Below are 27,590 nucleotides of genomic sequence, written 5' to 3' on the forward strand. Positions count from 1 at the left end.
GACTTAAACCCTTACGACCTCAGGCTTATTACAAATTATTCGTACTTATGCATCTATCTTCGTATATCACTCTTTATTGTACTCTCCAATAAGCCCTTATCCGGTCTCGTGTCCGTCTTTTATACTCCGCATATAGCGGGGAGGGGAAGGACTCTCTTTTTCCTACAGGGCGTTTCTTATTAAAATCACAGATTCCCTATTGGTCATCGATATTTCTTCTTTTAACGCCTGTAACGTCTTAGCGAGAGAGTATTTTCCACAGCTCTCGGAATTTTTCCCGTTCAAACCCGCATCTGTCCACATAACGGGAAACAGCATGAGCATGTGGCCCTTGCTCTTGAGTGGACCGAAAATCTTAGAATTATTTCTAGTCGCCTGTAACCTAAGCTTTTTAGAAAATATTACCCATTTATTCTGGCTTGTCTGTCAACCTCTTTTAGAATTCTTTATGCCCATAGAATTCCTATTTAAACACTTTCTCTCTCGTGCGGGGGGCTGCTCGGTTCGGCGTAATGTGACACCTTCAATTGAGCCATCGTTTAAACAGCTACTTTTCTTAATCTTAATGTTTCTTTATCGTCCTCCTATATCACCGTTACACCAACACTACCGATTACTTCACAACTTTACTTTAGTATTCACGCGTGGTCAACTTTCCTCGCGCAACACTCTTAATCAACTTAGAATCGGATTCACACTGCTGGTAATTGTAACGCAACTTTCGACTTGATACAACTTTATGCAACTTCACACGACTTTATACGACTTTATACGACTTTTTATTGCACACATGAAATCTATTCTCTTTTAATCCTGGAGGGGCCCCCAAAATGTAGGATTTGTGAAAAATTGGGCCGTTGGACAGACTGGACCGGGACTCGAACCCAGATCTTCCGCTTTCCGGGCGACTGCTCTTAAACCAATTGAGCTATCCAGGGCACACCGTCCAATCTCCTCACGAACGCCTACTTAAAGTGTTTGGCTTGGAGGTGCTCGATTCCCACATTTATATACGTTTCCTGGATATTATTAATTCTACATTCTTCTTACCATCTAAATTAATTCCTGTGAAAGTTTCTTATGCGTGCAATACTAACAATTAGAAACATTATCTCAAGTATTGCTATGTTATGAGATTAATGATTCGTATAATGTAAATTATTATATTATTCATATTAAATAAAATGTAAAATAAAATATTACTTCTAGTTGAATGTTTTTTAATGCTATAAATTGTTAATTTTCCCTAATATTTAAATACTTTGATGCTGCATTAAGAATGTTCGAAAAGTATTTCAAACAAAACTATATTATATGGAAGTATATTACTATTCAACATATTTATAGGATCTTGAAAAAATTGTCTATTACAGCAAGTATTCCATTTTCTTGAATTTAAAAGAATTAACTATCTTGAATCGTTTAACGTATCGTTCATACGGAAATATTTTTCTTATATAAAAACAATTTTAAATCACAGGTCATCGAAAGCCCTAGGAAAGATTTCTTTTATACAATAATGCATTGACAACGCAGCATAATGAATAGTAAACGCATTTAAATTGCAGAACTAAATCATAATTAACAATTTAAATTAGACTTATTCGATTGGCTATATAAACAGCGATTTCAATAAATAGCTTATTTGGCATATGAATTAGTAGTTGATAGTGCTGATACATTTAGCATATATGAGATTAGAAGGCTTAGAAGATAGTGCAGTTGACATTTCTGGAGTATCAGGAAATTTTCCAAAAAGTGACAATATTAACGATTTAAAGTCGAATCTGATAAATGACGAAGATTGCGTGTCTTCAGATCATTCAAATTGAAAATTCGATAAGAATATATATATGTTAAATTATATTTCCTACAGAAATTTATTACATTAAAGAAAGTTATTTTTGAGTAAATTGAATTATTATTTTTTAGATAATTCGTCTAAAGTACCATCGCGTTTAGGAAGAGTTTCTAATTTTTCCTTACTCGATAATTTTTTTTTGCAATTAATGCAATACAGACACAATTAATTCTTCGAGCAGTGTATTTATTGACAGTGAGAATCGAACGCGAAGATGCAGAGAAAAGATTCACTCTTCTCACTCAAAACTAATAAATTTATATTAAAGTTAAGAATTACTATATAATAATTCGACTTCTATGAATAAAATCAAATATCCTCAATATACCCAACTTATTGATAAAAGCAACTTGAGTGTCTTTCGAGTTATTTTGTAAAATACTTAATTAATAGTTTAATGTGTTTATTTTTCAGTCTATTTGTGATATTGTATCCTCTGTTGTAAAAATAAAATTATTTTATTAGGAAAATAATATCAACAAAAATTATAAATATTATCGCTTGTTAAATCTCAAGAATATAGTTTCAGCTGGTTGCAAAGTTATTCTGGACTTTAAGTCAATATTTTCAACGGAAACTGGGTTGTCTATTCGAACAAGAAATTTTCTCAATAAAGTGGCAGCTATTACCCGCATTTGCGTCATGCCAAATGTTTGACCTAAAAAGAAATATTAAAATAACAAATACTTTATTGATCAACTATTTAGAATACTAATTCAAGAATGAATAAAAATATGCTTTTACCTATACATCCTCTACTCCCAAAGCTGAACGGACGAAAACATTTCTTGTTATAATTTCCCGGCAAGAACCGATCCGGGTTAAATCTTAACGGATCAGTCCAATATTTATATTTTCGGTGCAATGAAAATATTGAAATAACTTAGTGACAATTTTTTGGTATTATCACATTGTCGTTCACTTAATAAAATAAATAAATACATATTATTACTACATAAGACTGTAAACTCAGTGGGAAAAGAAAAAAAAAACAATAAAAATTTTATTATATATAAAAATATCTTTTGTATCGCGCTTTAGTGTTCGCCCAATAAGTAGTGCAGGTGGGAAAAGATGTAACGACTCCTTGATTACTCGTTCTAAATATTTCATTTTCTTAGTATCTTCCTTTGTAATAGGAACCTCATTTGGATCGCTTGAGCCGTACAAATCGTACAGCTCTTCGTATACTTGATTCTGGAATCGAAAAAGCCGAATAAATGATACAAGTTTTGTATGAAAATATAATTGATTTTTAAAAGATAATAAATAATAATGCATAAGTGGTATCTGAGCGTACTTGAATGTCCGGAAACGTGGCTAACATTAAAAATAAAAATGTTAGCGAAGTAGCGGCAGTATCGCTTCCCTAAAAATTAATACAAATTGTTTTTACTTTTACTGAATGAAAAAATAATTTTAAATAATCCTAAATAAATTCATCTTACTGCAAAAACGATTGTATTTATTTCATCACGAATATCTGGCTTCGAATATTCTCCGGACTCGTAAAGCGATTTAAATATGACGTCTAGAAATGAACTGGTATCTTTTCCTTTAATTAGAGAAGAGTATAATTATATATTATTTATAATTTTATAAAAGCATTCTTCTATAAATACATTATTAAAAGAATAATTTTTCAAATGGTTATTTTTACTTGAACATGGACCTTTTCCTTCCTGGGTAAAGTTATCCTTGTGCATTGACTCCTTCTTTTTCTTTATAATCTTGAGGAGTGAAAGTTTTATACATGAATAAAATATTAATTTTGTTAGAAAAATATATTGAGGAAAATTGAGATAATTAAAAGTGTGAGTAATCGTTTTATTTATACCTCGCTCGTTATTTTATTAATGTGGGAAAGATATTCTTGTAGACGTTTTCCCTTAGATGAATTTTAAATATAATATTTGGATGTAACCAGAATTTCATTATTCTTTGTATAGTTATGTCCATCACTCTAAATAAAAATAAAATTCTCAATAAGAGGACAAATATGCAATAATAGTAGATTACAATACAAATAAAAAAATATTTTACTAATTATTACTTCGACATATATTTATCAAGATTACAATCCGGATTGCTCTGCAAATTTAAATCACTTTCCAATAGGCTATCTGTCAGTATAAGAAAAATAATTTTTAGAAAATTTTAATAGTTCCATACATATATTTGAACTTTTCAGAATATCCAAATCTCACCATATATGATGTCCAACGTACAAAGATGTACGTAATGCATGAAATCTATGTTTTTTCCGTTAGTAGTTTCTAAAATGTTATTTAGTCTGTTTGAATTTTTTACTATTAAGCCCACATAAGTTGAAACCATTGTATCTTTGAATACTGGATGTAAGATATTTCGATGAATCTTCCATATAGATGCTTTGAATAAGAAAATATTTCTTACTTTAATTTTTTATAATGTTTTTTTTTCTATATATTTATTTATTAAAAAAGAGACAAAGAGAGATCCTTATATATATATATATATAGAACGTGTGAACTTATAGTTTACCTGGTGCAGTAAACACTCCATTACCCAAAGAATATTTCACAAAGTCATATACAGAACTTTTTTCATAACCGTTAGAATTTGTTAATAGAAACTAAAAAGAAAGCAAAAAATTGATGTAAAAAAGCCGAAATAAGAGAAAATCTAATTCGGGCAAACCGTTTATAACGAAGTGCAGTAATTTGATAAATCTTACCTCAATACTTTCAGGATCATCGAAGATTAGGGCTAATTGAGGGCCTAACCACAATAGCCACGGCGAAGAATAGTTTTCAGATAATTTCATTAATTTATGAGTTATTTCTAATTGTAAGACAAATTCATTCAATAGAGATCGCATAAATATAGACATTATAAAAATAGAATAAAAATGTACCTTTTAAATCACCAAGAAATATATTCAGGTTTCCAATTAAAGGGTAAGCTTTAGGTCCCGAAAATTTTTTTACCATGTTATACTCACGAAATCTATTTATTATATATTTCAGAACATAGAATAACATTATTATTATTGCTGTTGAAACACTAACTTTATTTATATACCACATGTTTAGTTAAACAAATAGAAAATTATAAAACAAGCAAAAATAGTTTTAAAATACAACTGGGCCCTCTCTTGTAAGCCAAGAAGTGATATTAAGCTTAACCTCCGCAGCGACTTCTTATATCTTTCGTGATTTAACAGAAACTAGAAAAGAATCGTCACACGGGGAACCTATTTAAGCAAGATCGAGATCATACTTTGTCCAGGCGTCAAGGATGTCAGGTTAAACACGTATGGAAAAAATTAGACAAAAAGCTGTATTTTATCAATTCATTTATTCCGATACTTATTCGATACTAGTTTGCGTACTCGGAATGTATCATCTACGTAGTTTCTTACATTAGAAAAGAGAAGTTAATCGATGTTATAAACATAGTTTCTTCTTAAAGAAATCTTGTTTTTTTCCCTTCCCTCTATTTGACTTTGTATTATGCAAATAAATAATTACTAGTCAAACGAGATACATAAAATGAGAAGCAAGAAGTGTTTCGGTTAAAGGTCAGATTGAAATGACTTTATTTTGTATTATTATATAAGCGTTTCGATTAGTTATAATTATTCAAGATAAAATACTCAGTTTTTCTTATCTTATTAAAATGTTAAATTAATGTGCTAGACAAATTTTCTTTTGATCGCACGTGTTTTAATCGTATGATATGTTATGTATTTCTATTACGTGTTTTATTACACGTCTGTCTTGTCTGATAATGATTCAATAGAAAATCATTAGAAAATTATTGTTACATAGAAACGCAATAATCCAAGATCCAGTGGCCAGCATACTGCACGTAATTTACCAAAATCCAAATTTCGTTCAGTCAATCTTTCATACCTACTATACATACATTAGGCGGAAATTAACTAAGCTCGGCGGCGGTCCATATAGCACAGGTTCAAATGTCCAGGTAGCACAGGTTCAAAATTTAAACCAACTTCAAGAGCTTTTTACCAAGACTGTCGTCTAGATATTTTATTATTTACTAGTATTATTATGCAGAAAAAAAAAACGGCAGAAAATTGTGACGGTTTTTAAGCTATGGCAGACACTTATAGAAGTTCAAAAGAAATTAAATTTTAAATGTATTTTAATGAAATACGTTAATTCGTTATATCACGTTATATATTATAGTATTACTAGCCTACATTTTATACGGTAGACAATTTTTCCGGTAATAACATCCCGGAACACATCGAAACCTTACCTACAGCACGTGCATACGTATGTATATGAGTACTATACTATATAGGGTCTTTTGCCTAACTCGACCACCTAAAGTATCTCGTTTATTTTGTACGATAGATAAAATGTTAGAGGACAAAAATATTCTGTCCAAAGACGCACATTATAGTGATAGGCCGAATTTTTTTTCAAGGTCATATTTTTCAAAATATAAAAGTCATCGTATTTTTTTTAAAGGAAAATATTTTTACAAAAATATTCTTATGAGTTAAAGAAAAACCGAATCCAACGACGTGAAAAATGTTGACCTTCAGATGACCTTTACTGAAAAATTTGTTACAAGTTTGTCAGGAACTTCAATACGCTCTCCGAGGACAATAATAAAGAAACAAATACAATCAACGTCTAAGACACTCACATAAGCAAAAAAAAACTGGTGCGTATGTACTTATGTACGCACGTAAGAAGTTACATTTCTTTGGCCTACCAAAACGAATATAACCTCAATAATCTCAAAAATAACTTCAAAAAAAATAACTTCAAAGAAAAAAATAACTTAAAGAAAAAAAAATTATTATTATTATTAATATTATTATATTATCATTATTAATTTTTCTTATAACTTTTTAATTTCCTTGTTTATTTTTAATTAAATTTATTATTATTATATTATTATTATGTCTAGACAAAAAATAAATTCCATGTTTTTAGAATATCCTTTTCTGTATATCTTAAATTAATTTTATGTGTAGATAGAAAATTTTTTTTTCAAATATGTATTCAATTTAATACACAAATAAATAATTAAAAAATAAAAAATCAGTAATTTAAAATTATATATTATAAGTAATTTATTAGGAAAAATATTTAAATTTTAAATTTCGTCTTACAAATAATACGTATTCAATTTTATATAGAAATAAATTTTTGTGAGGAAAAATTAATATCAATTAATTATTTTAATTAATTTTATGGCGAGGCACAAAATTTATTCATTACTTTCCTCTCGACTAAATAATAATAGTTTCTGTTAAAATAAATTATTGTTTTTCTTTTATTCAAGGTTTACTATTTTTGACAATAAATAAAAAAACGGCGTGTCATAAGCATCAAGATTCGATTTAAAAATGCCGCGCTTATACGTCGGTATAAATAGATATATACTCTCGACATTAGATGGCCAAAACGAAAAATGCTTGCTACCGAAAGAAAAAATCGTATACAAAACGCTCAGCTTTCGATGGCCAGGAAAAAAAAATACTCGTTATCGCCTAAACAAATAGAAAGGGGTCCGAAGATACTTCGTTTGTGATTAGTACACCCGGACGCTCGCACGCAACTAGCATACTAGCGCGCTCGCGTGATAAAACCGACAGAGGGGCAAGACTTGCTTTCCCCTACTAGTACAATTACTTTTACCACTCTTTCTCGCTTATTTTTGCAAATACGAAGATAAACCATAGAACATTTTTTATGTATTTTTTAATTCTCTACAACTTTTGTTTGAAACTTTTTTCGATTTAATGTTTAGATTCTAAGATAAAGCCATTTTTTCCTTTTCTACTTTTTTTTTCAAAAACTTGGGATCCTATTGCAAAAAAATTAGCACCATTCGATTCAGCGTCGTCGACTTACCCTTAGATCAATTTCCCCCGCTGTCATCAGAAGTTCAGAAATTGGACCCGTTTGAGTGGACTAAGTAAATACGAATGAATATGAAAACTATACCATATAATGCCAAAAGAGATCTTTTTTTTTTCTATTCTCAATAATACAGTATTATTGTATTTACTTGAAATAACATTCTTCTTTTTTGCAGCTCATTACAGTAGCGGTTCTATGGCAAATATTTTTCTAGTATATTTTGGAACGTGGGTACAGAGTGCAACGTATATAGTGAACGTAATTAAATTTATAATTTTGTAAAGTTCTATTTAATTTCCTTTTTCTTTTTTTCTAATTTTCATAAATTTAATTTTTGTTTAAATATGATTGGTTCAATTTACAAATTTAAATTTCATTTTTAACACGTTGAGTTCCACGTCAGTCACTGTCGAAAAAATTGGTCTTTTTTTTTACTAATATAAGTAACGCGCGCGTTGCCTGACGGTGATTTTCTTAAGAATTCGCGAAGCGCTCGACGTGTTGAAAAAATCAATTGAGTTGATTATAAAAATCCATTGTATGATGGAAATGATTCCGAAGATAACATTGATGGATAGAAAACATAAAATTTGTTATAGATATGAAAATATATTATTTCTTTATAGCGTAAACAACTCTTACTTTCTTTTTATCAAATTCGTATTTTGCTTTAAACGGATAAAAAATACAAATACAAATTTCAATTATAATATTATTATCGTCATTATACTCTCATACTTACTATTGTTTATAGATAAGGTTTCGTTGTCTGCCGGGATGTTATTATTTTATTTTTTGATACCGTAGAACATTTCTACCGTATAAAATGTAGGCTCCTAATACTATAATAAATAACATAGAAAGTTTAGATAAGTTAAAATACATTTGATATTTGTTTTTTTTTTGGCACTTTCAAAAGTGTTTTCTATAACTTAAAAACTTTACAATTGTCTGCAATTATTTTTTTTAATAAAAATAATAGTAAAAAAAAAATATCAAAATGACAGTCTTGGTAAAATGCTCTTGAAGTTGGTTTGAATTTTGTAACTACGCTACCTAAGTGACGGCATGTGGACCACCGCCGAGCTTAGTTAGTTTCCGCCTAATGTATAGTAATTATGAGAGATTGACTGAATGAATTTTGGATTTTGGTAAATTACATACCGTTTGATAACCACAGGCTCCCGGACTATTACGTTTTTATGTAAAAATAATTTTCTAACGAATTTTTGTTGAATCATTATCAGACAAGATAGTGTAATAAAACACGTAACAGAAGTATATAATAAATCGTGCAAAAAAAGACGTGCTAGAAAAATAAAACTTTGTCTTGCATATTTATTTAACATTTATAATAGGATAAGGAAAATGATGTATATTTTTCTCGAATAATTAAAACTAATCGGTACTTTTATATAACAATAATGGAAAATAAAGTCATTTCAATCTGATCTATAATCCAAACACTTCTTGCATCTCATTTAATGTATCTCGTTTATTCACTTTATTAGCATAATACAAAGTCAAACAGAGGGAAGGGAAAAAAAAGAAGATTTCTTTAAGAAGAAACTATGTTTATAACAGCGATTAACTTCTTCTATTTATGTAAATTAGCATTATTACGCACGGAATAAATGAATTGATAAAATAGATCTTTTTGTCTAACTTTGCTCATACGTGTTGATGGTATCCTTGAAAACTTGAAAAAGTAATATATTGGTTTTGCTTAAATAGGCTCCCGTTTGATGTTTCTTTCTTAGTTTCTGTTAAGACGCAAAAGATACAAGAAGTCACTGCGGAGTATCAACTTAATATCTGTTCTTAGCATACAAGAGAAGATCCAGAAGTATTTTAATACTATTTTAAGTTGTTTTATAATTTATAAGTTGTTAAACTAATCATGTTGTATATTACTAAATTTTTTACTCCAATAGTGATAATGATACTGTTATTTTATTTAATCAAATATATATCAGATAAATTTCGTGAACATAAATTGGTAAAAAAATGCTCAGGTCCAAAGCCTTATCCTCTGATTGGAAATCTGAATCTATTACTTGGTGATATAAAAGGTATACTTTTATTTATTATTTATAATATCTATATTTATGCGACTTTTATTCAATAAATTTGTCTTACAATTAGATATAACTCATAAAATAATAAAATTATCTACAATCTATCCTTCGCCGATGATACTGTGGGTTGGCCCAAAATTAGTTGTAATCTTGGATGATCCTGAAAATATTGAGGTAAGATCTATCAAATTTACTGCACTTCTTTAAAAACGATTTCCCCGAATAAGATTTTTTTCATTTCGGCTTTTTTTTATATTAATTTTTTGTTTCCTTTTTAGATTCTATCAAACAGTTCTAGCGGTTATGAAAAAAGTTCTCTATATTTCCCTGTAAAAAATGTTTTAGGTGATGGATTATTTACTGCACCAGGTAAACTATAGGTTTACTTTCTTTCTTCTTAATTAATAAAAAAAAACTATGTATACCCTACTGTAATACAGTATTTTTTAAATATGTCTTTTAGACGATTGCTAATTAAAATAGTTTTCTTTTTTTATGATTGCATATAATGCCTACACACCTACACATGAATATATGAGAATCTCTCTTTTCTTATTTATTAATTAATAAATATATAAAAAAGATACTATAAATATTTAAATTAAGAAATATTCTCGTATTTAAAGCATCAATATGGGACATTCATCGAAAAATCTTAAATCCAGTATTCAAAGAAAAAATGGTTTCGACTTATATGGACTCAATGATAAAAAATTCAAACAGACTAGCTAATATTTTAGAAACTACAAACGGAATAAACGTAGACATTATGCATTACGTACATTTATGTACGCTGGATATAATATATGGTAAGATTTGGAAATTATAAAAAATATAGATGGACACATTAAAATTTTCTAAAAATTGTTTTTTTTGTACTGACAGATAGCCTATTGGAAAGTGATTTAAATTTGCAGAGCAATCCGGATTGCAAACTAGATGAATATATGTCGGAGTAATAATCAGAAGAATATTTTTAAATTTATAACATAATCTAATATTATTGAATATTCGTCTTTTTATTGTGAATTTTATTTTTATTTAGAGCGATGGACATAGCTGCAACAAGAGTAGTGAAATTCTGGTTACATCCAAATATTATATTTAACAATTCATCTATGGGGAAACGGCTACAAGAAATTCTTTCCCCCTTAAATAAAATAACAAACGAGGTAAAAATACCAAGAAACCATTTTTGTTTTAAATTGTCAAATATCAAAAAAATATATTACTTTGAAATAAAATAATAATTTATTCATGTATATATAACTTTTATATTCGTTAAGATTATAAGGAAAAAGAAGAATTCAATGAATGAAGATAACTTTACCCGGGAAGGAAAAGATCCACATGCAAGTAAGAATAATCATTTTAAAAAATATTTTTTTAGTAATGAATTTATCGATGAATACCTTTTATAATAATAATAAATAAAATATTATTATTCTCCTTTAAAAAAGAAAAAGATACCAGTCCATTTTTAGATGCAATATTTAAATCCTTTTACGAAACCAGAAAATATTCGGAGGCAGATATTCGTGATGAAATAAATACAATGGTTTTTGCAGTAAGATGAATTTATTTAAGATTATTGAAAATTTTTTTTTCATTCAGTAAACGTAAAAAACAATTTGTATTAATTTTTAGGGAAGTGATACTGCCGCTACTTCGCTAACATTTTTATTTTTAATGTTAGCCACGTTTCCGGACATTCAAGTACGCTCAGATACCACTTATGCATTATTATTTATTATCTTTTAAAAATCAATTATATTTTCATACAATACTTGTATCATTTATTCGGCTTTTTCGATTCCAGAATCAAGTATACGAAGAGCTGTACGATTTGTACGGCTCAAGCGATCCAAATGAGGTTCCTATTACAATGGAAGATACTAAGAAAATGAAATATTTGATCGAGTCATCAAGGAGACGCTACGTCTTTTCCCACCTGCACTAGTTATTGGGCGAACACTAAAGCGCGATACAAAAGGTATTTTTATATATAATAAAATTTTTATTGTTTTTTTTCTTTTCCCACTGAGTTTACAGTCTTATGTAGTAATAATATGTATTTATTTATTTTATTAAGTGAACGACTATGTGATATTACCAAAAAACTGTCAGGTATTTTTTATGATATTTACACTACACCGAAAAGAAAAATATTGGGCTGATCCTTTAAGATTTAACCCGGATCGATTTTTACCAGGAAAATATAACTCTAAATGTTTTATTCCGTTCAGCACAGGGAGAAGAGGATGCATAGGTAAAACACATGTTTATGCATTCTTGAAATAGTATTCTAAACAATCGATCGGCTAAGTACATTTTTATTGAATATTGCTTTTTCAGGTCAAATATTTGCTATGACCAAATTGAAGGCAATAGCTGCTACCGTATTGAGAAAATTTATTATTCAAATAGACGAACCTATACAGTTGCAAATGTTAACCTAAAACTCAGTGTTACTACGAAACCGGCTGAAACTATATTCTTGAGATTTAAAAAGAGATAATATTTATCATTGTTGTCATTATTATGTTACTAATCAAACAATTGTAATATATAATTAACCGTACAAATTAAAAATAAATTCTCAATACTATACGTTTCTAGTTTTTTATTAGGATATCGGTATTCGTATTCCTAACTATAAAAGATGCAATTTCAAAAATAACTGAAAAATAAACACATTCAAAATAAAATTTAGTATATTACAAAATAACTCGAGTGATACTTAAATTACTTTTATCGGTAAATTGGTTATAATGAGTATATTTGAATTTATTCGTAGAAGTCAAAGTATCACACACTTCACACACACACACACACACACACACACACACACACACACATATATGTTTATTTTTAAATGTCATATAAGTTATTACTTTTGAGTGAGAAGAATGATTCTTTGCTCTGCATCTTCGCGGAACGACTCTCACGGTCCGAACGGTGTTAATATTCTGTTATAACGGTGTTTATATTCTTATAAATTCAACTATATATTAAGGGACGTAATTGCTTAGGTAGTAGTGTTCTGACGAGAAGACACAGACGTGTTGCATCGGTAGGTTTAGTGTTCGATTCTTCAAGCATAACTTTCTTTTTATTATTTTTTATATGTATAAATTTAAAAAATTTTCTTAACGTTTAATAATTTTTAATTATTTAAAGGAAAGAGAACGAAAGTTATCACAAAGAAAATTAGAAATATAATAATAAAATTTTTCAAATCTTGCGCAAATATTTAGAGACGATTATTTTTTAGAATAACAGTTATCATTTTATTTTTTACCTAGTAAACACAATAAAAATATATGCAACTTTAATAATAATAAATAACAATTATATATACTTTAATCATTAAATATTTCATGCAAAATACTGGTGTGTGTACTTATGTACGCATGTAAGAAGTTATACTTCTTTGACGTACCAAAACGAATATAACCTCAATAACCTCAAAAATAACTTCAAAAAAAATAATAATAATTATTATTATTATAAATACTAATTTTTCTTGTTACTTTTTAATTTTCCTTGTTTATTTTTTAATTAATGTTATTATTATTATGTTATTATTATTATTATTATTATTATTATTAATAATTTTTTTTTGCATAGAATATAGTTAATAAAGGAACCTGTTCTCCCCTCTCTAATTAATGATCGATAATATTCCCTAATGTAAGCTGAGTATTTTTCTTTTATTATTATATTTTTATTCGTTTATTTACTTATTTAATTTTATAAATATATATCTATAGCGTGACTGGGTAAAGAGGGGGAGGATTGAAAGTATGAGAAGATAAGCTACTAATTATTATTTATTTATTTATTTAACAAAAAAAATAAAGGAATCATATTTTTAATGGATTTAATATAATAAATTTATATATAAAAGGAGAATAAAAAAAGAAAAAAGAAGAAAATATCAAAATATAGATATCAGTTCACACTATATATAAGGGAGATATATCGAATTAATTTATGCGTCAACGGCCATGGCGCGGTGATAGAACTACTTCCCGCTCGATCATTTAAGTCAAGCAGCGCTGAGTACGATTAGTAATTGGATGGGTGACCCGCTTGAGAAAAAAAAGAGGAAGAAGAAGAGATGTGAAAGACGACTTCATGCCGTAAATTTGAAATCGCTTTGCTGCGCATCGTAAATACCCGACAAACTTCGTGGTGTCGATTTTTAACCATGTCGCTTGGAAAAAAGTCACTCCCATCACATTTTCCCAAGCGCGCCAAAAGAAGTATTACTTCAATAAAAAAAAATTTTAAATCGGTTAACATTAGCGAATATTACCGATCATCAAGTAGGAAGGGGGAAACAGATCTCCTTATTAACTATATTCTATGTAAAAATAAAAGTAATAATAATAATAATAATAATATGTAAATATTGTGATAGTTGACCTGTAATTAATTATAAAAATATCGAGAGTGTGGCATAAAAGACTGAAAACGTATCGTGCAATGTGAATGTTATTGTTTTTGTTTTGAAGTTATACTTCTTTTTCAATACTAGATACCAAGCGTGGCCTGTCGAGGATTTCCTTCAGAATTTGTGTGGCACTCAACGTGATAACGATTTATGTACCATTTGTAAAGATTATAGATTATTAGCGTATATTCGAAATACGCGGCTCAATCATCTTGAGAATATTGAGAATATCGAAATGTTGTTATATGGCGTCTCCCCAACCTTCAAACCGTTGCTAAGCACGCCCTGCTGGGCCTTTAACAAAGACATTAGTTCTATTCTTAGACTGGTTTATTTTAGTTATTATGTACGGTGGTGTTGATATAAAAAACTGTGAATTCTTCAAAATATCATCAAACACATTGATTATTTGTAAATATTATAATAAAAGCCTTTTTTGAGATTTATTGAGGTATGTATTATTTATTAGTTTTTTGAGATGTACTGAGGTATGTATTATTATTTATTAGTTTTAATTCGTTTCATTTCTTCTCTATAATGATCATCAATTCAGGTTGAAAATGAATAAACTGGATAACATGCTATGCGAATTTTTATGCCTTAACCATATGATGATAATTTTCTGATTTAAATGTAAGAATACCGATCAATTAAAATTGTTCTCTGAGTCATCCTGATATTATAACAAACAATAGTAAGTAGAATAGCTTAAAGTTCAGGTAAAATACTTTACCGAGTAAGAAATATGTATTATATTAATATTTAATTCAATTTATGGGTATCTGTTTCTATTTTTATGTTTATATCTCATACATAAACTACTTTCTTAAATTGTTTTAGCTAAATATGCAGCTCTACATATTTTGTTCCAATCAAAGACTGTAACACACCCAATAAGAAGACTCCATCTCAGCATCGGACCTGTGCATATAAATTTTATTTTCCAATGGATTACCAATATAAAAATTTCTTTTAACTAATGTCTCCTTCGTAGAGATTTCATGTGAATTATCATGTGAATAAAATTCAACCACAGTTACAAGGAATAGGCAATACATGAATCTGTCAAAAGGAAAAAATAATAATCTTGCTTCTAAAAGATACAAATATTATAATTCTCTTGAAAAATATTTATTCAAAGAATTACAAAACTTATTCTCTCCGCATAATTTATCAATCATTTTACTGAAAGAGAGAGAGAGCATTATTTTCAATAACAATAAGAAGAAGCCAACGGCATTGAAATTATTAAAGATTTTGGAAGAGAACATCTTCTTTTTATTCACACTGGGAAGAAATCATATGCATTTATATTCTATCAAAAGAATAAAAGAAATAATGTGGGCATCTTGGCTATTTATAAATTGGTTCTACAATAATTCTTATTAAATAATAATCCCTTGTAGCTTTTTGACCAGTGTCAATATACATTTAAATTTCTGTTTCAGTTTTCGAGATTTTTGAAACTAATGCAGAGAAGTGTAATGCCTATTACTATCGTTACGAAAATGTATCTAAAAGAAAGTATCCATCACAAACAAACGCGGAATGTTGTAAGGCGTATAGGCTGCGAAAAAAATGTTTTTTTACGCCAAAGAAACATATCTTCTTACGTGCGTACATAAGTCCAAAAAACCAGCTTTTTTTTTATTCATTAACTCCATACATCTTTACATATTGTCCGTAGAAATTTGGTAAATTGTTATATAAGTGAAAAAGACAGCACGTGGACAGTTTCTCTAATGAGATAGCATCGCTATTGTCATTTATTTCGATGAGGTTTCATTTTTTACTCATGCTCCTGGGTGTATTCTTTTGAGCCTTCTAGAGATTATAGAGATTAGATATTGGTTGTAGTTATCTTTGGCTAGCGAGTTTATGTGCGTATCAATTCTTCTTTTATATCTGCAGGTTGCCTTGGTTATTTCTTCTTCTATCGTGTTAATATTTTGGTCCTTTCCTATCTTTTCGTTACGGACGTACCATGGAGAATTCACGATTGTGCGCGGCTATGGATTGTTGAGTTTCGAGATTGGCAATGTGACTTTTCGCTGCTATACCCCATAGCGGTAATCCATATGTCCAGATTGGTTTTATTATAGTTTAGTAGATTTAAAAAAAAATAAACTGTGCGGTTAAATCAAGAACACTTTTAATCAAAATCTCTTGAGTTACAAAGATTACTTGTGTTGAAATAGCTTTTTCTTGTTCATTTTTTGAGTTTTCCATTAACTAATTGTTATTCTTCCTCTAAAAAAATTTTATATATATATACGTTTCCTGGATATTATTAATTCTACATTCTTCTTACCATCTAAATTAATTCCTGTGAAAGTTTCTTATGCGTGCAATACTAACAATTAGAAACATTATCTCAAGTATTGCTATGTTATGAGATTAATGATTCGTATAATGTAAATTATATTATATTATTCATATTAAATAAAATGTAAAATAAAATATTACTTGTAGTTGAATGTTTTTTAATGCTATAAATTGTTAATTTTCCCTAATATTTAAATACTTTGATGCTGCATTAAGAATGTTCGAAAAGTATTTCAAACAAAACTATATTATATGGAAGTATATTACTATTCAACATATTTATAGGATCTTGAAAATATTTTCTATTACAGCAAGTATTACATTTTCTTGAATTTAAAAGAATTAACTATCTAGAATCGTTTAACGTATCGTTCATACGGAAATATTTTTCTTATATAAAAACAATTTTAAATCACAGGTCATCGAAAGCCCTAAGAAAGATTTCTTTTATACAATAATGCATTGACAACGCAGCATAATGAATAGTAAACGCATTTAAATTGCAGAACTAAATCATAATTAACAATTTAAATTAGACTTATTCGATTGGCTATATAAACAGCGATTTCAATAAATAGCTTATTTGGCATACGAATTAGTAGTTGATAGTGCTGATACATTTAGCATATATGAGATTAGAAGGCTTAGAAGATAGTGCAGTTGACATTTCTGGAGTATCAGGAAATTTTCCAAAGAGTGACAATATTAACGATTTAAAGTCGAATCTGATGAATGACGAAGATTGCGTGTCTTCGGATCATACAATGTGAAAATTCGATAAGAATATATGTTAAATTATATTTCATACAGAAATTTATTACATTAAAGAAAGTTATTTTTGAGTAAATTGAATTATTATTTTTTAGATAATTCGTCTAAAGTACCATCGCGTTTAGGAAGAGTTTCTAATTTTTCCTTACTCGATAATTTTCTTTTGCAATTAATGCAATACAGACACAATTAATTCTTCGAGCAGTGTATTTATTGACAGTGAGAATCGAACGCGAAGATGCAGAGAAAAGATTAACTCTTCTCACTCAAAACTAATAAATTTATATTAAATTTAAGAATTACTATATGATAATTCGACTTCTATGAATAAAATCAAATATCCTCGATATACCCAACTTATGGATAAAAGCAACTTGAGTGTCTTTCGAGTTATTTTGTAAAATACTTAATTAATAGTTTAATGTGTTTATTTTTCAGTCTATTTGTGATATTGTATCCTTGTTGTTAAAATACGAATATCCTAATGATATCCTAAATGAAAACTGGAAAAGTATAGTTTTTAAAAATTATTTTTTATTTGTACAGTTAATTATTACAATTATTTTATTAGGAAAATAATATCAACAAAAATTATAAATATTATCGCTTGTTAAATCTCAAGAATATAGTTTCAGCTGGTTGCAAAGTTATTCTGAATTTTAGGTCAATATTTTCAACGGAAACTGGGTTGTCTATTCGAACAAGAAATTTTCTCAATAAAGTGGCAGCTATTACCCGCATTTGCGTCATGCCAAATTTTTGACCTAAAAAAGAAATATTAAAATAACAAATACTTTATTGATCAACTATTTAGAATACTAATTCAAGAATAGGTAAAAATATGCTTTTACCTATACATCCTCTACTCCCAAAGCTGAACGGACGAAAACATTTCTTGTTATAATTTCCCGGCAAGAACCGATCCGGGTTAAATCTTAACGGATCAGTCCAATATTTATATTTTCGGTGCAGTGAAAATATTGAAATAACTACGTGACAATTTTTTGGTATTATCACATTGTCATTCACTTGATAAAATAAATAAATACATATTATTACTATATAAGACACTAATGTCAATGGACAAAAATATATACTAAAAAATATTTTATTATATGTAAATATACCTCTTGTGTCCCTATATAGTTTCCGTGCAATAAATGGAGCTGCAGGAAACAGACGTAATGTTTCCTTGATGACTCGATCAAGATATTTCATTTTCTTAGTATCTTCCATTGTAATAAGAACCTCATTTGGATCGCTTGAGCTGTACAAATGGTACAGCTCTTCGTATACTTGATTCTGGAATCGAAAAAGCCGAATAAATGATACAAGTTTTGTATTAAAATATAATTGATTTCTGAGCGTACTTGAATGTCCGGAAACGTGGCTAACATTAAAAATAAAAATGTTAGCGAATTAGCGGCAGTATCACTTCCCTAAAAATTAATACAAATTGTTTTTTACTTTTACTGAATGAAAAAAAAAATTTTAAATAATCTTTAATTAATTCATCTTACTGCAAAAACCATTGTATTTATTTCATCACGAATATCTGCCTCCGAATATTTTCCGGACTCGTAAAGCGATTTAAATATGACGTCTAGAAATGAACTGGTATCTTTTCCTTTAATTAGAGAAGAGTCTAATTATATATTATTTATAATTATTATAAAAAGCATTCTTCTATAAATACATTATTAAAAGAATAATTTTTCAAATGGTTATTTTTACTTGAACATGGACCTTTTCCTTCCTGGGTAAAGTAATCCTTGTGCATTGACTCCTTCTTTTTCTTTATAATCTTGAGGAATGAAAGTTTTATACATGAATAAAATATTAATTTTTTAGAAAAATATATATTGAGGAAAATTGAGATAATTAAAAGTGTGAATAATCGTTTTATTTATACCTCGCTCGTTATTTTATTAATGTGGGAAAGATATTCTTGTAGACGTTTTCCCTTAGATGAATTGTTAAATATAATATTTGGATGTAACCAGAATTTCAATATTCTTTGTATAGTTATGTCCATCGCTCTAAATGAAAATAAAATTCACAATAAGAGGACAAATATGCAATAATAGTAGATTACAATACAAATAAAAAAATATTTTACTAATTATTACTTCGACATATATTTATCAAGATTACAATCCGGATTGCTCTGCAAATTTAAATCACTTTCCAATAGGCTATCTGTCAGTATAAGAAAAATAATTTTTAGAAAATTTTAATAGTTCCATACATATATTTGAACTTTTCAGAATATCCAAATCTCACCATATATGATGTCCAACGTACAAAGATGTACGTAATGCATGAAATCTATGTTTTTTCCGTTAGTAGTTTCTAAAATGTTATTTAGTCTGTTTGAATTTTTTACTATTAAGTCCACATAAGTTGAAACCATTTTATCATTGAATACTGGATATAAGATATTTCGATGAATCTTCCATATAGATGCTTTGAATAAGAAAATATTTCTTACTTTAATTTTTTATAATGTTTTTTTTTCTATATATTTATTTATTAAAAAGAGACAAAGAGAGATCCTTATATATATATATATAGAACGTGTGAACTTATAGTTTACCTGGTGCAGTAAACACTCCATTACCCAAAGAATATTTCACAAAGTCATATACAGAACTTTTTTCATAACCGTTAGAATTTGTTAATAGAAACTAAAAAGAAAGCAAAAAATTGATGTAAAAAAGCCGAAATAAGAGAAAATCTAATTCGGGCAAACCGTTTATAACGAAGTGCAGTAATTTGATAAATCTTACCTCAATACTTTCAGGATCATCGAAGATTAGGGCTAATTGAGGGCCTAACCACAATAGCCACGGCGAAGAATAGTTTTCAGATAATTTCATTAATTTATGAGTTATTTCTAATTGTAAGACAAATTCATTCAATAGAGATCGCATAAATATAGAAATTATAAAAATAGAATAAAAATGTACCTTTTAAATCACCAAGAAATATATTCAGGTTTCCACACAAATTAAAGGGTAAGCTTTAGGTCCCGGAAATTTTTTTACCATGTTCTACTCACGAAATCTATTTATTATATATTTCAGAAAATAGAATAACATTTTTATTATTGCTGTTGAAACACTAACTTTATTTATATACCACATGTTTAGTTAAACAAATAGAAAATTATAAAACAAGCAAAAATAGTTTTAAAATACAACTGGGACCTCTCTTGTAAGCAAAGAAGTGATATTAAGCTTAACCTCCGCAGCGAATTCTTATATCTTTCGTGATTTAACAGAAACTAGAAAAGAATCGTCACACGGGGAACCTATTTAATGGGGTTATACGCAGTTAGAATTTTAAAAAAATCGATTTTTTTTTTTTTCATTTTCGGAATGTACATATATTTAAGTATATTCTCTAAAAATTTCAAATCGATCTGACAAATTCTTCACTTCATGTAAGCTGCAAACAAAAATTTTTAACTATGTGTAAACGTCTATTTGAAACTTTAAACGCGTTTTTCTCAAAACGGTATTTTCAAAGTCGGTGATCTCGATTTTTCAAAAACGGCTTCACCGATCGGTTTCAAATTTTTACACAATCTTCTTAGATATATTCCTCAGGTATTAAGTATAAGGAATAATTTTAAAAAAATTTATTATTATTTTTTTGTAACAATTTAGAGCGAAAATTTAGTTAAAAACAACAACTTTTTTTCAAATAGATTCCATTTTGTCAAATATCAAAATTTTTATTATTCCTTGGTTTTAATACCTGCATTAATCTATCCTTTAAAAGAATCCACTATATTTTTAATTTCAATTATCCAAACCGCCAAAATGAAGATAACCGCCAAACGTCTTTTTTAGAGGACGTTCAGGAAATCATCTACAGGAGCGGTGCAGATTAATATTTTTACATAATCGACGCGCTATTTTATTCTCAAAAGTTAGCTCTATTTGAATTACCATCACTTTTCTTTAAGAAATAAAAACTGTTTCTATAAAAAATTCATGAAAATACGTCTTTTTCGAGCCTCGCAACTGCGTATAACCCATTAAGCAAGATCGAGATCATACTTTGTCCAGGCGTCAAGGATGTCAGGTTAAACACGTATGGAAAACATTAGACAAAAAGCTGTATTTTATCAATTCATTTATTCCGATACTTATTCGATACTAGTTTGCGTACTCGGAATATATCATCTACGTAGTTTCTTACATTAGAAAAGAGAAGTTAATCGATGTTATAAACATAGTTTCCTCTTAAAGAAATCTTGTTTTTTTCCCTTCCCTCTATTTGACTTTGTATTATGCAAATAAATAATTACTAGTCAAACGAGATACATAAAATGAGAAGCAAGAAGTGTTTCAGTTAAAGGTCAGATTGAAATGACTTTATTTTGTATTATTATATAAGCGTTTCGATTAGTTATAATTATTCAAGATAAAATACTCAGTTTTTCTTATCTTATTGAAATGTTAAATTAATGTGCTAGACAAATTTTCTTTTGATCGCACGTGTTTTAATCGTATAATATGTTATGTATTTCTATTACGTGTTTTATTACACGTCTGTCTTGTCTGATAATGATTCAATAGAAAATCATTAGAAAATTATTGTTACATAGAAACGCAATAATCCAAGATCCAGTGGCCAGCATACTGCACGTAATTTACCAAAATCCAAATTTCGTTCAGTCAATCTTTCATACCTACTATACATACATTAGGCGGAAATTAACTAAGCTCGGCGGCGGTCCATATAGCGTCACCCAGGTAGCACAGGTTCAAAATTTAAACCAACTTCAAGAGCTTTTTACCAAGACTGTCGTCTAGATATTTTATTATTTACTAGTATTATTATGCACAAAAAAAAACGGCAGAAAATTGTGACGGTTTTTAAGCTATGGCAGACACTTTTGAAAGTTCAAAAGAAATTAAATTTTAAATGTATTTAATAAATACGTTAATTCGTTATATCACATTATATATTATAGTATTACTAGCCTACATTTTATACGGTAGACAATTTTTCCGGTAATAACATCCCGGAACACATCGAAACCTTACCTACAGCACGTGCATACGTATGTATATGAGTACTATACTATATAGGGTCTTTTGCCTAACTCGACCACCTAAAGTATCTCGTTTATTTTGTACGATAGATAAAATGTTAGAGGACAAAAATATTCTGTCCAAAGACGCACATTATAGTGATGGGCCGAATTTTTTTCAAGGTCAATATTTTTTACAAAAAATCTTATGAGTTAAAAAAACCGAATCCAACGACGTGAAAAATGTTGACCTTCAGATGACCTTTACTGAAAAATTTGTTACAAGTTTGTCAGGAACTTCAATACGCTCTCCGAGGACGATAATAAAGAAACAAATACAACAACGTGTAAGACACTCATACAAGCAAAAAAAAACTGGTGCGTATGTACTTATGTACGCACGTAAGAAGTTACATTTCTTTGGCCTACCAAAACAAATAAACTTCAATAACCTCAAAAATAACTTAAAAAAAAATAACTTCAAAGAAAAAATAACTTAAAGAAAAAAAATTTATTATTATTATATAATATTATTATTATATCATTATTAATTTTTCTTATAACTTTTTAATTGTCCTTGTTTATTTTTAATTAAAGTTATTATATATTTTATTATTATTATTGTTATAATTAATTTTATTTTACATAGAATATAGTTGATAAAGGAACCTGTTCTCCCCTCCCTAGTTAATGATCGATAATATTCTCTAATGTAAGAAGATTATTTTTCTTTTATTATTATATTTTTATTCATTTATTTATTTATTTAATTTTATAAATATATATATATATAGCGTGACCAGGTAAAAAGGGTTAGGATTGGAAGTATGAGAAGATAAGCTACTAATTATTATTTTTTATTAAGTTAACAAAAAAAAAAAAGAAAAATATTTTCAATCGATCGATATATTATATATATAAGAAAGAATAAAAAAATATCAAAATATAGATATCAGTCCACACTAAATATAAGAGTGATATATCGAATTACTTTATGTGTCAACGGCCATGGTGCGGTGACAGCACTAGTTCTCTCTTTGAGAATTGACAAACTTTGAAAAAAATCTGAGGTGGGACTCACTGACCGTCTCCTTGTTAAAGATAGAAAAACTTATAAAAAAAAAATAATTCCCCGACGAAGAATCGAACGTTAATAACTGGCGCGAGAAGCGAAGACGATACTACTTACGCAAGCACACCACTTGACAGGTGCTCAATTTTTTTTCATACAATTTTTATGACTTTGAAGCTGAATAAAAATGCATTACTGTTTTCTTAAAACATAATAAAAATGAATTACAATTATGTCTAGACAAAAAATAAATTCCATGTTTTTAGAATATCCTTTTCTGTATATCTTAAATTAATTTTATGTGTAGATAGAAAATTTTTCTTTTCAAATATGTATTCAATTTAATACACAAATAAATAATTAAAAAATAAAAAATCAGTAATTTAAAATTATATAAAATAAGTAATTTATTAGGAAAAATATTTAAATTTTAAATTTCGTCTTACAAAGAATACGTATTCAATTTTATATAGAAATAAATTTTTGTGAGGCAAAAAATTAATATCAATTAATTATTGTAATTAATTTTATGGCGAGGCACAAAATTAATTCATTACTTTTCCTCTCGACTAAATAATAATAGTTTCTGTTAAAATAAATTATTGTTTTTCTTTTATTCAAGGTTTACTATTTTTGACAATAAATAAAAAAACGGCGTGTCATAAGCATCAAGATTCGATTTAAAAACGCCGCGCTTATACGTCGGTATAAATGGATATATACCCTCGACATTAGATGGCCAAAACAAAAAATGCTTGCTACCAAAAGAAAAAATCGTATACAGAACGCTCAGCTTTCGATGGCCAGGAAAAAAAAATACTCGCTATCGCCTAAACAAATAGAAAGGGGTCCGAAGATCCTTCGTTTGTGATTAGTACACACAGACGCTCGAACGCAACTAGCATACTAGAGCGTTCGCGTGATAAAACCGACAGAGGGGCAAGACTTGCTTTCCCCTATTCTTACAATTACTTTTACCACTCTTTCTCGCTTATTTTTGCAAATACGAAGATAAACAACAAAACATTTTTTATGTATTTTTCAAATCTCTACAACTTTTGTTTGAAACTTTTTTCGATTAAATGCCTAGATTCTAAGATAAGGCTATTTTTATAGGCTCCCGGACTATTACGTTTTTATGTAAAAATAATTTTCTAACGAATTTTTGTTGAATCATTATCAGACAAGATAGTGTAATAAAACACGTAACAGAAGTAAATAATAAATCGTTCAAAAATAGACGTGCTGGAAAAATAAAACTTTGTCTTGCATATTAATTTAACATTTCAATAAGATAAGGAAAATGATGTATTTTTTTTCTCGAATAATTAAAACTAATCGGTACTTTTATATAACAATAATGGAAAATAAAGTCATTTCAATCTGACCTATAATCAAAACACTTCTTGCATCTCATTTAATGTATCTCGTTTATCCACTTTATTAGCATAATACAAAGTCAAACAGAGGGAAGGGAAAAAAAGAAGATTTCTTTAAGAAGAAACTATGTTTATAACAGCGATTAACTTCTTCTGTTTATGTAAATTAGTATTATTACGCACGGAATAAATGAATAGATAAAATAAATCTTTTTGTCGTTTTGATGTTTCGATCGTTTGATGTTTCTTTCTTAGTTTCTGTTAAGACGCAAAAGATACAAGAAGTCACTGCGGAGTATCAACTTAATATCTGTTCTTAGCATACAAGAGAAGATCCAGAAGTATTTTAATACTATTTTAAGTTGTTTTATAATTTATAATTTGTTAAACTAAACATGTTGTATATTACTAAATTTTTTACTCCAATAGTAATAATGATACTGTTATTTTATTTAATCAAATATATATCAGATAAATTTCGTGAACATAAATTGGTAAAAAAATGCTCAGGTCCAAAGCCTTATCCTCTGATTGGGAATCTGAACGTATTACTTGGTGATATGAAAGGTATACTTTTATTTATTATTTATAATATCTATATTTATGCGACTTCTATTCAATAAATTTGTCTTACAATTAGATATAACTCATAAAATAATAAAATTATCTACAATCTATTCTTCGCCGTGGCTACTGTGGATTGGCCAAAAATTAGTCGTAGTCTTGGATGATCCTGAAAATATTGAAGTAAGATCTATCAAATTTACTGCACTTCTTTAGAAATGATTTCCCCGAATAAGATTTTTTTTATTTCTGCTTTTTTTATATTAATTTTTTTTTCCTTTTTAGATTCTATCAAACAGTTCTAGCGGTTATGAAAAAAGTTCTCTATATTTCCCTATGAAAAATCTTTTAGGTGATGGATTATTTACTGCACCAGGTAAACTATAGGTTTACTTGCTTTCTTCTTAATTAATAAAAAAAAACTATGTATACTCTACTGTAATACAGTATTTTTTAAATATGTCTTTTAGACGATTGCTAATTAAAATAGTTTTCTTTTTTTATGATTGCATATAATGCCTACACACCTACACATGAATATATGAGAATCTCTCTTTTCTTATTTATTAATTAATAAATATATAAAAAAGATAATATAAATATTTAAATTAAGAAATATTCTCGTATTTAAAGCATCAATATGGGACATTCATCGAAAAATCTTAAATCCAGTATTCAAAGAAGTTTCGACTTATATGGACTCAATGATAAAAAATTCAAACAGACTAGCTAATATTTTAGAAACTACAAACGGAAAAAACGTAGACATTATGCATTACGTACATTTATGTACGCTGGATATAATATATGGTAAGATTTGGAAATTCTAAAAAATATAGATGGACACATTAAAATTTTCTAAAAATTGTTTTTTTTTGTACTGACAGATAGCTTATTGGAAAGTGATTTAAATTTGCAGAGCAATCCGGATTGCCAACTTGATGAATATATATCAGAGTAATAATCAGAAGAATATTTTTAAATTTATAATATAATCTAATATTATTGAATATTCGTCTTTTTATTATAAATTTTATTTTTATTTAGAGCGATGGACATAGCTGCAACAAGAATAGTTAAATTCTGGTTACATCCAAATATTATATTTAACAATTCATGTATGGGGAAACGGCTACAAGAAATTATTTCCCCCTTAAATAAAATAACAAACGAGGTAAAAATACCAAGAAATAATTTTTGTTTTAAATTGTCAAATATCAAAAAAATATATTAGTTTGAAATAAAATAATAATTTATTCATGTATATATAACTTTTATATTCGTTAAGATTATAAGGAAAAAGAAGAATTCAATGAATGAAGATAACTTTACCCGGGAAGAAAAAGATCCTCATGCAAGTAAGAATAATCATTTTAAAATATATTCTTTTAGTAATGAATTTATGGATGAATTCCTTTTATAATAATAATAAATAAAATATTATTGTTTAACAACCGACGCCTTGTATCGGTACTCCGGTGGTTTTCTTGTCGTTGAAAATGCACTTATAGATGGATGTTAGGAATCGTTTATTTATGAGGAATGAGGGTAGGTGAAAATAAATTAAAATATATTTTTTGAGCCCAGTCAGTACTAATAAGTACGATTTATTTGGCTCGTTGCAGGGAAAAGCCTTTCGGCATAAAAACCCTGGTTGAAATACAGTTGGTGCTGACGTGTCGCTGGCTTGCCTATCGGCAGCTATCGCTGATGATGTTAATCCAAAGGCAGAATATAATTCTGACCACGTGGCCTTCTTCTCTTGTTCCTTTGTTCCGCTGATGTAGTAGTAGCGCAGGAGTGTAGTTCTCTTCGAATTGATCGATCGCAGGTCTCGTGGTAGAATAGCATTTAAGCGTGAAAGCGCGCGTCTTATATAGAAAAAGACGATGCAACGCGCGGGCTAATTACCGAAGAGCTAGATAACGTAACTGTCGATGCATATGATTGGACTAATAGAAATGGTGGGAGAACGCGTGCTAGAAGAACGAAAGCGCCCTGCAAGGAGCTCGCTGCACTCCTCTGTTACTCCGTAACTAAGATGTTTCTTTGTCGCTATATCTCGGCACGCGTCGATGCGTCTCGAAACGTCCAGATGACTCTCACTCACTCGCTTGCGTAGGATTACGCAACATGGGTTGTTGGA

General features: G+C 28.4%; 3 protein-coding genes and 3 long non-coding RNA genes across 6 annotated transcripts; 2 read left to right on the forward strand and 4 right to left on the reverse strand.

Moving 5' to 3' along the window:
* Window positions 1–3,348: 3,348 nt before the first annotated feature.
* Window positions 3,349–3,758, reverse strand: LOC122517443. The gene is made up of 3 exons (XR_006303856.1): window positions 3,699–3,758; window positions 3,522–3,591; window positions 3,349–3,416 (listed from the first exon to the last, which is right to left on the reverse strand). It is a non-coding gene; the product is annotated as an uncharacterized LOC122517443 (long non-coding RNA).
* Window positions 3,759–3,910: 152 nt separating this feature from the next.
* LOC122517549 (cytochrome P450 4C1-like) lies at window positions 3,911–4,833 on the reverse strand. Its single transcript, XM_043636003.1, has 5 exons — window positions 4,758–4,833; window positions 4,578–4,684; window positions 4,385–4,475; window positions 4,069–4,251; window positions 3,911–3,984 (listed from the first exon to the last, which is right to left on the reverse strand). Exons 1-5 carry the CDS (start codon window positions 4,831–4,833, stop codon window positions 3,911–3,913), a joined length of 531 nt encoding a protein of 176 aa, XP_043491938.1.
* A 4,605-nt stretch (window positions 4,834–9,438) lies between these two features.
* LOC122517551 (cytochrome P450 4C1-like) lies at window positions 9,439–26,867 on the forward strand. Its single transcript, XM_043636004.1, has 7 exons — window positions 9,439–9,821; window positions 9,895–10,001; window positions 25,730–25,820; window positions 26,078–26,254; window positions 26,332–26,401; window positions 26,492–26,618; window positions 26,733–26,867. The coding sequence occupies exons 1-7, from the start codon at window positions 9,650–9,652 to the stop codon at window positions 26,865–26,867; spliced, it is 879 nt and encodes a 292-aa protein (XP_043491939.1). The 5' UTR covers window positions 9,439–9,649.
* On the forward strand, window positions 14,808–15,180 carry LOC122517445. The gene is made up of 2 exons (XR_006303858.1): window positions 14,808–14,980; window positions 15,127–15,180. It is a non-coding gene; the product is annotated as an uncharacterized LOC122517445 (long non-coding RNA).
* Window positions 18,664–18,977, reverse strand: LOC122517444. Its single transcript, XR_006303857.1, has 3 exons — window positions 18,903–18,977; window positions 18,753–18,821; window positions 18,664–18,684 (listed from the first exon to the last, which is right to left on the reverse strand). It is a non-coding gene; the product is annotated as an uncharacterized LOC122517444 (long non-coding RNA).
* LOC122517442 (cytochrome P450 4C1-like) lies at window positions 19,018–20,769 on the reverse strand. The gene is made up of 7 exons (XM_043635831.1): window positions 20,352–20,769; window positions 20,172–20,278; window positions 19,979–20,069; window positions 19,666–19,848; window positions 19,512–19,581; window positions 19,295–19,421; window positions 19,018–19,186 (listed from the first exon to the last, which is right to left on the reverse strand). The coding sequence occupies exons 2-7, from the start codon at window positions 20,259–20,261 to the stop codon at window positions 19,052–19,054; spliced, it is 696 nt and encodes a 231-aa protein (XP_043491766.1). The 5' UTR covers window positions 20,262–20,278; window positions 20,352–20,769; the 3' UTR covers window positions 19,018–19,051.
* Window positions 26,868–27,590: the final 723 nt, after the last annotated feature.

The sequence above is a fragment of the Polistes fuscatus genome, unplaced genomic scaffold (assembly GCF_010416935.1).
Source record: "Polistes fuscatus isolate 324 unplaced genomic scaffold, CU_Pfus_HIC Scaffold20, whole genome shotgun sequence".
Taxonomy (NCBI): domain Eukaryota; kingdom Metazoa; phylum Arthropoda; class Insecta; order Hymenoptera; family Vespidae; genus Polistes; species Polistes fuscatus.

Coding starts and splice junctions, on each gene's coding strand:
- LOC122517549 (XM_043636003.1), bottom strand. CDS start 4,833: ATGGTAAAAAAATTTTCGGGACCTAAAGCTTACCCTTTAATTGGAAAC. Junction 4,476..4,577: donor ATGATCCTGAAAGTATTGAG/GTAAGATTTATC, acceptor CTTTCTTTTTAG/TTTCTATTAACAAATTCTAA. Junction 4,252..4,384: donor TGGAGTGTTTACTGCACCAG/GTAAACTATAAG, acceptor TCTTATTCAAAG/CATCTATATGGAAGATTCAT.
- LOC122517442 (XM_043635831.1), bottom strand. CDS start 20,261: ATGAAATTATCTGAAAACTATTCTTCGCCGTGGCTATTGTGGTTAGGC. Junction 19,582..19,665: donor TACGTTGGACATCATATATG/GTGAGATTTGGA, acceptor TTATACTGACAG/ATAGCCTATTGGAAAGTGAT. Junction 19,422..19,511: donor CTTGATAAATATATGTCGAA/GTAATAATTAGT, acceptor ATTTTCATTTAG/AGCGATGGACATAACTATAC.
- LOC122517551 (XM_043636004.1), top strand. CDS start 9,650: ATGTTGTATATTACTAAATTTTTTACTCCAATAGTGATAATGATACTG. Junction 9,822..9,894: donor ATTACTTGGTGATATAAAAG/GTATACTTTTAT, acceptor TCTTACAATTAG/ATATAACTCATAAAATAATA. Junction 25,821..26,077: donor TGGATTATTTACTGCACCAG/GTAAACTATAGG, acceptor TCGTATTTAAAG/CATCAATATGGGACATTCAT.